At 40.0% G+C, this 11303-nt stretch overlaps 1 protein-coding gene across 1 annotated transcript; it reads left to right on the forward strand.

Moving 5' to 3' along the window:
* The first annotated feature begins 10804 nt into the window (after positions 1-10804).
* Positions 10805-11068, forward strand: LOC143342829 (uncharacterized). Its single transcript, XM_076767094.1, has one exon. It carries the CDS (start codon positions 10808-10810, stop codon positions 11066-11068), a length of 261 nt encoding a protein of 86 aa, XP_076623209.1. The 5' UTR covers positions 10805-10807.
* The last annotated feature ends 235 nt before the right edge of the window (positions 11069-11303 follow it).

Consider the following 11303-nt stretch of genomic DNA (forward strand, 5'->3'; position numbering starts at 1 on the left):
CGAACGAATCTAGATGGTATTTCCGATGGAGTTCAGTACGCGTACGGTATGCGATCCCAGACGATTACCCTGGAATGTCTTTAGTATCTTTAGACTAAACACACATTCCTGTAGTAGGTAGTAGATTTCGACGTTATTTTGTTTATTATCTTCATTTCGCAGGTGGATTGCTTTCTTCCTGTTGCTCAGACTTCAATGACATTCGGAAACGCGTGCACGTTTTGGCCGATGACCATGCGTGTGCTTGCCTTATTATTGTCGCAATTTGTACCGTCCCTTTATTATTCCCGCTCCAGTAAACTCGTTGCCAGTGAACGTATCATTTTGTAACAACTATTATCTTTTTCCACGAAAGGACATTGTCGATTATCATTGTGGAGGAAGAGTCTGGTAATTCAATCAAACGTTTTCGATTTGGAAAATTAAGTTAATTCCAAACTAGTGTGGGGATCCAGGCCCCAATCAAACCCATATTCCTTTCTCTAGTCACTTCTCATGGACGCACAGTAGAAACAGCGAGTAATGATCAGACGCTCCAGCCAAATCGAAATCAATCGTACTCGGGTACGATAAATTTTCAAATAACATTTTAAGAAATATTCCATGTAATTTTATTTAAATTAAATGAGGTATTTTATGAGCACATCAAGGTAATTAATTTCCTGAAAAGGGACATTAACATAGAATGATTGCACATAATATTTGCAGGAGGATTATCTTCGACTAAAAATTGACTAAAAATGCAAAATTTTGTCAATACACAAAGATAATCTAACCCCTTAATATTGAACGTAGGTCACAGTGTGGGCCAGCAATGGTCTCCAGTAACGAAAAGGTTAAGTCCCCGGTGTCGTGTTCGCATGTACGTATGTAGGTCAACGTTTCCGTGCTTTTCCACGCGAAATGGTGCACGCACGTTAATCGCAATCGCACGCACAGTTATCCGTGTATCCGGATAAATCGTCGCGGAATGCTCGCCGCTCGCCTAATGACTCCATCCCGATTACTTGGTTGTCGTGATGGGACGACCTCCCCAAGGAGGACGAGGTGGCCGTGAATCGTTGCATTAACGCCGACCTCGGCTGGGGATGGCGCCGGCCGACAGTCCACCGCGCGCGAGCACCGTGAATAGAAAGGCCAAAGAGCGAGACGTAATTCTACAGTATCGACGCAGGATACGGGAAAGCAGTCATTAGATGGTAATAATAATCCGAAAAGGAACGATAGAGCATTGGCATCACGATGCTAGAACACGTAGCTAATCGGAAATGCCGGTATAAACGTACCTGCAAGCTCGAATCTAACTGTTCTTCGCGAAACGTTTTCTAAGGTTCTCAAAACAAACGAGAAAAATTCGACCATGCGTCAAAAGTTGAAAAAGTAATATTAAAGGAGCACATGATGGCTATATTTTAGAAGCTTTATATTAGAAACACGATTACTTCGAAATTCTTGTCACGAATTCTGAGAGCACAATCTAACCCAAACGTTCGGTACATTTGACGATTAGATCCATGTTTTGAAACTGTAGAAAAATTTTAGATAAATAAAAATTGACGTTCAGCTAAATTTGATTAACTCTCAGAGTTCCTATATTTATAAAAAAATTACTAAATGATGGGGAAAATTTATTTTTAATTAAATATTATGGTTGAGTCTTGTATAAATCTTTAAAATAATTTTAAATGAATTTTGTCCAACGCATAAGTCAAGTAGACGAATAAAATGATACAAAAATCGGATTCTGCGAGTAAAAGGAACTCCAAACAGCCTCGATTTGCGCTAAATAAGAGAAAGAATAGTAGTCCCATGATTTTGGGTCGCGTTTTTACGATTTGGAAACACCGTGGCGGCGGTAAAATGAAAGTGTTCTGAAAATGATCGACATTATGTTTATTGGTTTCTTCAACGAGCACTTTGTTGTTTGTAACAGTGACGCGCAGTATTTCATGCTAAAGAATTCGAGGTGGACACGTCGAAATCCCGTGCACCTGCGGGAGCGTTGACGTTTATTGGTCGAACGCGCTGTAACGGGTATCCGAGCTGTTTCGCTACGAAAGCGCGTCGGGGCCCCGTAACCGTGCTCCAATCCCTCTGACACGCGTACTTTATAGGTGTAATTACGAGTCTTAAAATTTAACCCGTACGTATCGTGACAGCAAAATTGCGCGAGACGATGATACGATAAGGGTCTTCGGCACCCATAAATTCCCAGGAAGATAAGGGCCGATCCGTTCGGCGGTTTTTCTCCTCGTTGCGCTGCCAGAAAAATTTCTTTCTCGTTACCGAAATCGACGAACCCGCGGCTCGAGATTATGCGAACGTTTCGATGATTTACGCCTGCTCTCGAATTTCGCGTACTGAACGATGGCTTACGGCCAGTTTCACAGTGGAATTGTTCGTCTCAGCAATGTAGAGTCTCCATTTTAAGTAATAGACATGGGAACAATTTTGGGACTTAATCTTTTATTTTATGTATTTTAAGAGAATTTATTTTTGATAATTTTATTCGTGATCCAGGTGGTTTTGACGAGCGAGGAAATTAGGATCTGACTATGGTACGCGCTAAGTTAATTTAGTTAACGCTCTCACGGTGAATGGTGGGTCTTTTTGGACCCAAATAACATTTGTTTTTTTCATTCAGCGTATATTCTAAAAGGTTAATGTTTTTGTCATTTATTATGCATTCTGTGACTCTTTATATTTCATTGATATTTTAACCCTTGAATGCATAGTGTCTTAAAAATTAAACACTGTCTTTAACTCCTAACCGTAGTGAAAGTTTTATAGTAGTTTATACTTAATTGTATTAAATATATTCACACATGTAGAGTTCACAAAAAATGGAGAAACTAATTTTGCAAATAGTTCGAGAAAGCGGAGACGTGTAGATTTTAATATACAGGGACTTCTCACGAGTCAGACGAGGGGGTGAATTTTGTTTTATCCTCAGAGTTTATAGACTCACCCAGTGAGTGTACTACTTGGAACGGTGGATTGCAACTAGTGGACGCGAAATATTGTGCATCGAGGTCTGACGAATCCGTGACGTCCCAACTACAGGTGTTTAGACGGACGAGTTATGCGGCGCAGGTGGAAAGTTATCTCTCAGCTATGTAATGACTCTATCTTGAGCGACGCGTTCTACTCGGGGGACCGCGGTACGAAGAACCAGCGATGTTACGGTAATAGTCCGTGACTCTATGGTTGACCGCGACTATCGTGCACTTGGAAGGGATCAACGGGCCTGCAACCGTTCAGCCACGGGTGTTTTACACGTACTGGGAACGCGTGCAGTCTCGATCGTTGTATACCCGTGCGACCGGGTTTTACTTTCTCGTTTCTGTTGCGGCTTTCAGAGCTCGACCACGTGCCACGTTTGACATAACGAATGTAATACCGATTTGTTAGCGCTACGGCGTACGCGCGGTTTGATCTATCTCGCCGGTTGTCTTGTTTGGAATTGCTCGTGCGAGCTGCATTACGTCGGCGGAATTATTATCGGACTAGGTGCCAGAACGAGAATAATTGCATAGTGGAAGTGTCTTTGAGGCTAACAAGAGTAGAACACAACTTACGATTCACTTCTTTTCTTGTATTTATATAAAACTCTTTAATGTTAACGCTAGAACTACCGACAATTATGGCATATTCATTTGTACTAAAGGAATTAAAACGATAGATACACGAAGAAACGTATAATGCAATGGAAGTAACTGTTTATTCAATAAATTTGCAAATATTCTGTCGAGTACATTTTTTACAAGTTTCATTAGAAATGGGTAATTTTGATTGCTTTGGTAGTTCTAGTGTTAACGATGCTTAGATGAGTAGGGAACCTTTCTATATATTACCTTAAAACGTATTGAACCACTGAATTAGATATGTTTACTTGAAATTTGCAAAAATTCACTTGGTAAGTTGTTCAAAGATCGTAAAGTGTCGAACATTTCGCTCCAAACAAAGGTGAAGCACAGAATCGAGGATCTCGATCGTGCAACTTCTCCAACAATACCGATCGAGTCGTGATTTCTTTGCCTACTCGTCTAGGTGGGAATTTGAAAGATCTTTCCGACGAGAGGGAAGAAATGGAGATGCACGTAACATTTAACACTGGCGTGCAAACTAAAGGGCACGTCGACACACCAGTATCGATTCAGAGTATCTAATTAACTCCGCGGATGGAATAAATAGTCTGCATATTGAAGTCTGGATACACAGAGCGCCTACTTACCCCGTGTCGGGGCAATTAGCGGCAGTGATGGGTTAATTGGTCTCGGTCCTCGTTTTCGTCGCGTGACGAGCCTCGGAGATGGGGAGATTCCTCCTGAGCGGACAGCTCGCGAGTGGAACGTAAAAAGGGCACCGCGGGCGCTCGAGAGTTTTAAGCCAACCGTTCACTGAAAGGATATTCTGAACGCTTGGCACTTCATTGGCGCCACTACAACGACATACATAATATTCACCGTAATACTAATCGGATTAACGGAATAAACGATAATGAAACACTTTCCGAACCAATTAAATTTTTTAATACGGCAGAGAAGAAGAAGGATTCGATTCTTAAATCAACGTTATACTTTCCAACGCGCGAAGAAATTAATTATTTTCACATATAATAGTAGCTGTAACGTTTGGAGTGTATGTTAATGATGTGGTTTACGTATGCAATAAATAAAATTTAATGTTTGCGTTAAAGAATAAAAAAGGAAATATACAACGAAATAAAAAAGAAATTAGTCTTGGAATTGGTAATTGCTTGCATAAAAAAATATGTTCGTAGTGGAAAGAATAATCTCGTCAATTTGTATATGAATTACTGGTAGTAAATGTACTTTTCACATCGAGAATTGTTTAAATACTGACCTCGTATAAAAATGTTTGGAATCGTTACTGCTTGCAAAAACTACAGGATGGTTTTACGTCTCGCGAGTATTTCTTCCAGGAAGGAATTTTACACTGAATTAGTACGAACGGACAAGGTGGTCCTCTTATTCTGATTATTACAGATATCTTTGTCGACTATGGGAATCAGTTTGGTCAAACGAGGCGAATTTCTTCATCAAAATAAAATATAATAATTTTCAAACTTCGTAGATTTCTATTACATTTTCTAATAGTACTGTATAGATTCATGCACACGTTTATTAAAGCTGTAAATATACATCGAAACTAATTTTACAATCTAAACAAATTTCTTGATTCTACTTTTAGCAAAAACAGTTTATTGTCAAATAATTTTAACTAGTTTATTATGCATTTTCTTGTATATGCTAACACACCCAAAAGTTGTAGAAATTCTATTCAATATTTAAAAAAAATTTATTTCGTCAACTGTGTCAATTGTGATCATGGGACCATAAATATAATTTAATGCTTATTAATATTTTTTCTACCCCATCTTCTCATCTTTTGGAACCATACAAAATCAGATACCAAATGACCTTTTCTTTCCGAGAACATTTAATCATAAAAACGTTTTGGATGTTTATTTTTAAAAAGAGTCTATATCATTTGCACAATTCTTCCCCTCTCGTAACAGTCGCATTCAGCTCGCGCGTATAAAATTTTACGATTAAAAGAAAAAAACCGTTCGTCTTAATCCTCTCCAAAAAGAATAGAGACATTAAGGCTGATGACGACAAATTCTCAGCAGGGAAGTATTGAGCATTTCTGCGCCGGAACGCGAAGCAGTTTTAATTCTTCGGATGCAACCATTCCAGGAAAGAGGAGAATGTCTCTGTCCACAAAAAACGAATTCGTTCGTGGGCCTTAAGCCAATCACACACCGAAACAACTCGTGAGTGTAGTTTATCAATGCGTTCCTCGTTATATACGCGAATGTTTCTTCAACTATTTAAACACCTTCGAAAGTACTGGTCGCAAGTAATAATACGAAAAAACGATTGGGGCGCTCGAGAAACGCGAGGCAGTTTTTGCGCCTGTAAAACGTTTCTTCCAGGAAGGAGGAATGTTCCTGTCCACGCAAAAATGAATTCGTCCGTTTCGGTGAAACAAACCGCGGGGAGAATGAAGACACGATCCTCGCGCGTTCCCACTTCTCTTTCTCGAGAAGTTGCTCTCGCCCACGATCAGCGATCTTATCTTCGCCCGTATCTCGGGCCATTTGCGCCTCCACGAATCACTATGTGCTTTTAATCGCGGCGTCCTGGTGAACACCGTCGGCCTTGTATTATGGGGGATTGCGAGGCACCATTTTCCTTCGATTCCACCCCCTTTGCTGCTCGCGAAGCCAACGATTTTTCAGTCAGAGCCCCTCAAATTGCACGATCGAATCCACTGATTTCAAATCTCTTGCAATCTTCCAACCTTTTATTATTTTAATAGTTTTATAATTTACAGTATATAGAATCTAAACCTTTTAACTCCCAAAGGCCTTTATCGGGGAACAAAAATTTGTCTAGTATATAATTAATTTAGAAATCTTCCAAAATGGTAGAGCTTTGGTACTCTTTATGTCTAAAAAAAGAATACGAGTACTTTTCTAGACAAAATTAAATCTCTACTTTAAGAGAATCGAAATATGAAACAGTCTTTATTGTCAACTGCTTCCTTCGTGTTTCAAAGTTAGTTTCAAAGCGATAAAGTCATCGATGCATTCATTAGCTTCGTCGAAGCGTGAGTCGGCCAATAATGGTGAAACGACCGGAACAGGTGGCAATCAGACGGGGCCCAAGTCTGAAAAAAGTTCTCAGCCAAAGATTACGTTCTTCGTCACCTGAACAACGTGTGACCAAGCGTTGTCATGCAGCATTATGACGAGTAAATGATTCCTTTTAGATCCAATTTAATGCAAAAATAAATATTGTTGATAACGATCTGCCGTGACTGTTCATGCGATTCAAATTGGTCGTAATTGAGTACATCTGTCATGTTCCAGCAGATGTATTATACAATTTATGTGAGTTTGATGTTAACTTGTACCTTCAAAACCACGCGTGTCCTTCAATATTTACTATAATTATTTTCGGTGGAGGTATAAATTTATTTTTATCTCTTTATGACAGCTATATCGATTCCTCCGTGTCTGTATTTGAATTATGTTAAGAGCAACAATGTCATCATCGTTCTCGAAATCCTCGTCTGTTTCTAGTTGACCAATATGTCCCGTTTGAATAGTCTGATCATAAATTCTTTTCTCAATCGTTTTATGACACTCTGGGGAAATCGAAAATGTTGACATTTTTGTTCTCGGATGAAAAATTCATTAGCAATATTAATGTGAATACAAATTACACAGTTTCTCAGCTATTCTAATTTTTAATTCGAACAAATTTCAATCGACTACTATCTCTGCATAAAAGTTCGTGCATTTAAAATGGTAATTTACAATATTCTGAAATGGCAAAGAAAATAATATTCGTTTGCAATTAATAAAAACATAAATTTTAGTTTATTTAGTAGTTTGATGTCTATGAAACAAAATGGTGATCGCGTGTAAAGCTTCTGGGATGTCGATGGAACACAGTGGGCTGTGTAAGATTAAAAGCACAGAGACTGTTTCGTATAATAGATTCCTTTTCCATAGACATTTCGTATAGTTACGCAATGGCGCATGTTTAAGTAGGAGAGACCACGATTTAACACTGCCAACGGTTGTTCTCGATGAATCGGTCAGGCGGAAAGCCGGTAGCAAAGCCAACGCGACTCGAGACCCGTGAAAGAAACTAGAAAGGAACGGCTAAGTGGAGCAAGCGATCCGGTATCTCCGCCTCCTATTCGCCCCGAAGAAACGGAAGGGATAAGAAGGGGTATGATACCAGTGGAATAATGTCTCTATTCTCGCTTGGGCTGCCACATTCTCGAGCTCGTTCTACCTGATAATTACACGTTACCGAGGCGCCCTTCAATTAGGCCGAGGAATCATCTGCTTCCATGTCGACCGACGAAAAACGCTCCTTTGTCGTCGACCGTAAACCAGCCCTTGCACCCCTTGGGGAATGTTCGTCATCGTGGACTCATGACCGTTTGTTTGCTCGAGTTTCGGTTCGATGGTCTCTTTGCTGTTGTAAATTGAATCTGCGAGAAGGGTACATACCGCGCCCGTAGCAGTTTATTCGGACAACCACTCTTTTTATTTAGATTTAACATTGAGTAATTAAAGTTCTTTCAAACACAGGCTGGACAACCTTGTCTTGGAGATTGTAATTTAGGGTCGATTGCAAACGTATGTTTTATATCAAAATTTCTCTTGCAGAAGAAAAGGAGCAGTAAAGAATTTTTCTGATCTTCACTGTTAGATTAAAAAATCTTTTATTTATAGATTCTACGGTCACTCATAGCATGCGACTCAAAGTCAGGATTTAGAAAATAACTAATGCAAATTCAGCATTCCTCGTTTGAAGTTACTAATAATAAATAGAATAGCAAAAATGCTTCCTGGCTTATTAAAGATCGTATTACACACCTATTCGAAGATCAATACCTCGACGAACGAATTAAAATTAACAATGTTCGTTCTTTTCCATTCTAATTTACGGAAGTCCGTACTTGACCGCGCTTAAAACGATCTCAGATTACACGACCGTGGATTACTACAAAAAGAAATCTCATTAACCTTTTTCTATTTCGCATCCTTCCCTAATCGAATCGCAGCAAGAAAGTCTTCTAGCAGGTCAACGCAAAAAGTTCACAGGAAACATAATTAGTCTTGGAGCGGTCTGCATATCGAGGCGATTTACTTGCCTCGTAGGTAATCTCTCGTGCAACAATTTCGAATCGATACGAATTATCTATGATTTTCTTAATTACCGTTCTCCCCGGAGAGCGGTAATCACACGTTTCCCTGCGTCTTGCCTGCTACCAAGGATATCATCAACAGAACGTCTGTTCAAAATTGTCTTTTGTGGCGGTTGATCCGCGACTTCTTCGACGACAGGACTCGCCTTAGATAATGGCCACGTTCTTGTCGAAGAGCGTTGCGTGTGTGGCTGCACGACAGGAACCATATCTCAATTACGGGATTAATATACGAGCCATAAAAGCGATACCGCCTGTGTCTCTTGGTCCGCCGCTGCGTCCTCCCGCGAGCACGCTCGTATTCTTTCTCAGCGCATTCCTACGGCGCGAGTGTGTAATCCAATTAGATCCGTGCTCGCTGTGATTCGTTCTCGCCGATAGCTTCTATACTTTCGCTCTAAAATATATACGCTCGCGCGTCGTACGTGAAACGAACGCCAAAAGGAGGAAAAGAATTTAATAGGCTCCGTAGATCAAGATTAAAACCCGCGTTAGTAACGGATCGATGTTTAATAATATTCTTATTAATAATACGCCGCGTTCTACAGGTATCGATAGATATCATGTACGATCTATACGCGTTCCAATTAGTTATACGAGGTGCAGGGCTCAAAGTAACGATACGAAGGCTGCCATCTTTGGAGATGTACTGCTCAGAGCTGGAAAGTTGGCACTTCAAATTATTGACGATCTGATTCTTTGTTCTTATTGAACAGCGTGACAGAAGCATCAAGAACTTCAAAATAAACAAACTTGGCCAAATTTTCAACTTTATGCAATACTATTCACTTTATGTAGTGACAAAGGAAATTCACCAGCTTTGATATTAATAAAGACGCCTACTGAGGAATTTTGCACCCTTTTTTCTCTAACTTCAGTCGCCATTTGAGCGTTCTATGTGATTTATTCAACGAAATAGCCCTTTTTCCCAGGAATATTTCTATGCCTGAACACGCTATTCTTAAGACAGTAAAAGTCGCGTCCATGGCGGAATTGTATCAGACTTTAACAGTAAAGATGAGTCGAGAGAAAATTTGTGATGCTAAGTAGAGTCTGGTGGGTCCTTCGTATCGGTTTCTTTACGACTCTAATAACGACGAAGAAGCTAGTTGTTTCGAGTCGAACATCTTCTGATACCGGGTACGCCAAGAGTTGGAATACGCTCGTGATCTTCGAATCAAGGAGGTTATAGGTTTCTAGCTTGAGATCCGGCCATTAAGATCCGGCAAATGAAAGAGTCGATTTGGTAGGTCTCCCGCCAGTTGCTCCGTCCGGGGAAATTCTTTCACCTTTTATTACCTCGACCAGGCAGTTCAGATGCTCGCAGCAGCATTCAACGGATCCAAGTGGGGGTTCATGTTTCTAGTAGTTGTTCCCAGAGACGGGGAAAAGTTTTGCATAACAAGTGAAAAAGATAAACAACTCTTGCTCGTTAAATGGAAACGAAAATCACAAAATTAAATATTTTTAAATAAACCTTTAACGGGGAAACAAATCACTCTTTTTTAGGATTGTCAGCAATGGGTAATCGCGGAAGAATCCAAATCTGTCTAATTTTAGCACTTCCCCTGTACAATGGACTTGTCATAAAGTGACTTCCTCGTTTTAAAATCGCCTCAGCATCTTTCCTTTCGCACCTTGTCGATCGTTTCTGCAAAGACAGGGGACCTTTTGTCCTCGAGTTTGCGTTTTCAGTCTCCGTAAATAGCCACGAAGCAAATTAACTAAAAATGTCTTATGCAGGATGTTTCTTTCATCGCGAAATTACTGCACAATTTTTGTAAATTTCGGTGACGAATTTTAGGTTATTATCTTTTTCTATTATTACGTTTTTTTTTTAAACAACTAATTCGTATAAAAGCTCAAAGTCAGTATTGAGTCTCTGTGAGACCTGCACTTTAGATGACTGTCTATTTAACTTCATGGTAGTAATTCTTGGAATTTATATTACCGTTTCAACTAGGCAATAACAGAAAGGATCTCGTGAAAATAGACCTGAAATATTCCTGCAGGTTCCCAGGAACCCAAGAACCCAAGGATCGAAAGGATGAATGAGGAGATGGAGGGTGCTAGGTTCGAAAGTATAGTGCACTACGTGATGAAGAACATGAGGATCACGTACTCGCGAGCCGGGTTTTTGGTGATGGAGGTCCTGAAGGCCGGTGTCGCTCTAAGAAGGATCAAAAGGACACCTCAAGGCACCTACTTTCTAGCTGCAGATAAATCCGGGCCCATCGTTCACAAAATAAGAGAGCCACGATTCAGCGATCACAGTAGCGACGAGATCTCATCGGAGGACAGCTTCTGACCCCTTCGTCATAGCGTTCATACTAGGTCTGGGGACTCCTTGTTCGATTTCTCTTACATTTCAATATTCGGGAAATATAAATTCGAATGCCATTGAAACGCTTAGTCACTTAAATACACTGGTGGACTAGATTATAAGACACCCCATTTACTCTTTAAAAGCATATGTATGATAAAGAAACACAAAGCGTTGAAGCATTTCCAAGAAATGTAATGTTTTCATTCTCTGGTAGGAG

Source organism: Colletes latitarsis, chromosome 6, assembly GCF_051014445.1.
Source record: "Colletes latitarsis isolate SP2378_abdomen chromosome 6, iyColLati1, whole genome shotgun sequence".
Taxonomy (NCBI): domain Eukaryota; kingdom Metazoa; phylum Arthropoda; class Insecta; order Hymenoptera; family Colletidae; genus Colletes; species Colletes latitarsis.

What these genes read in the sequence shown, in the direction of transcription:
- LOC143342829 (XM_076767094.1), top strand. Translation starts at nt 10,808, where the DNA reads ATGAATGAGGAGATGGAGGGTGCTAGGTTCGAAAGTATAGTGCACTAC.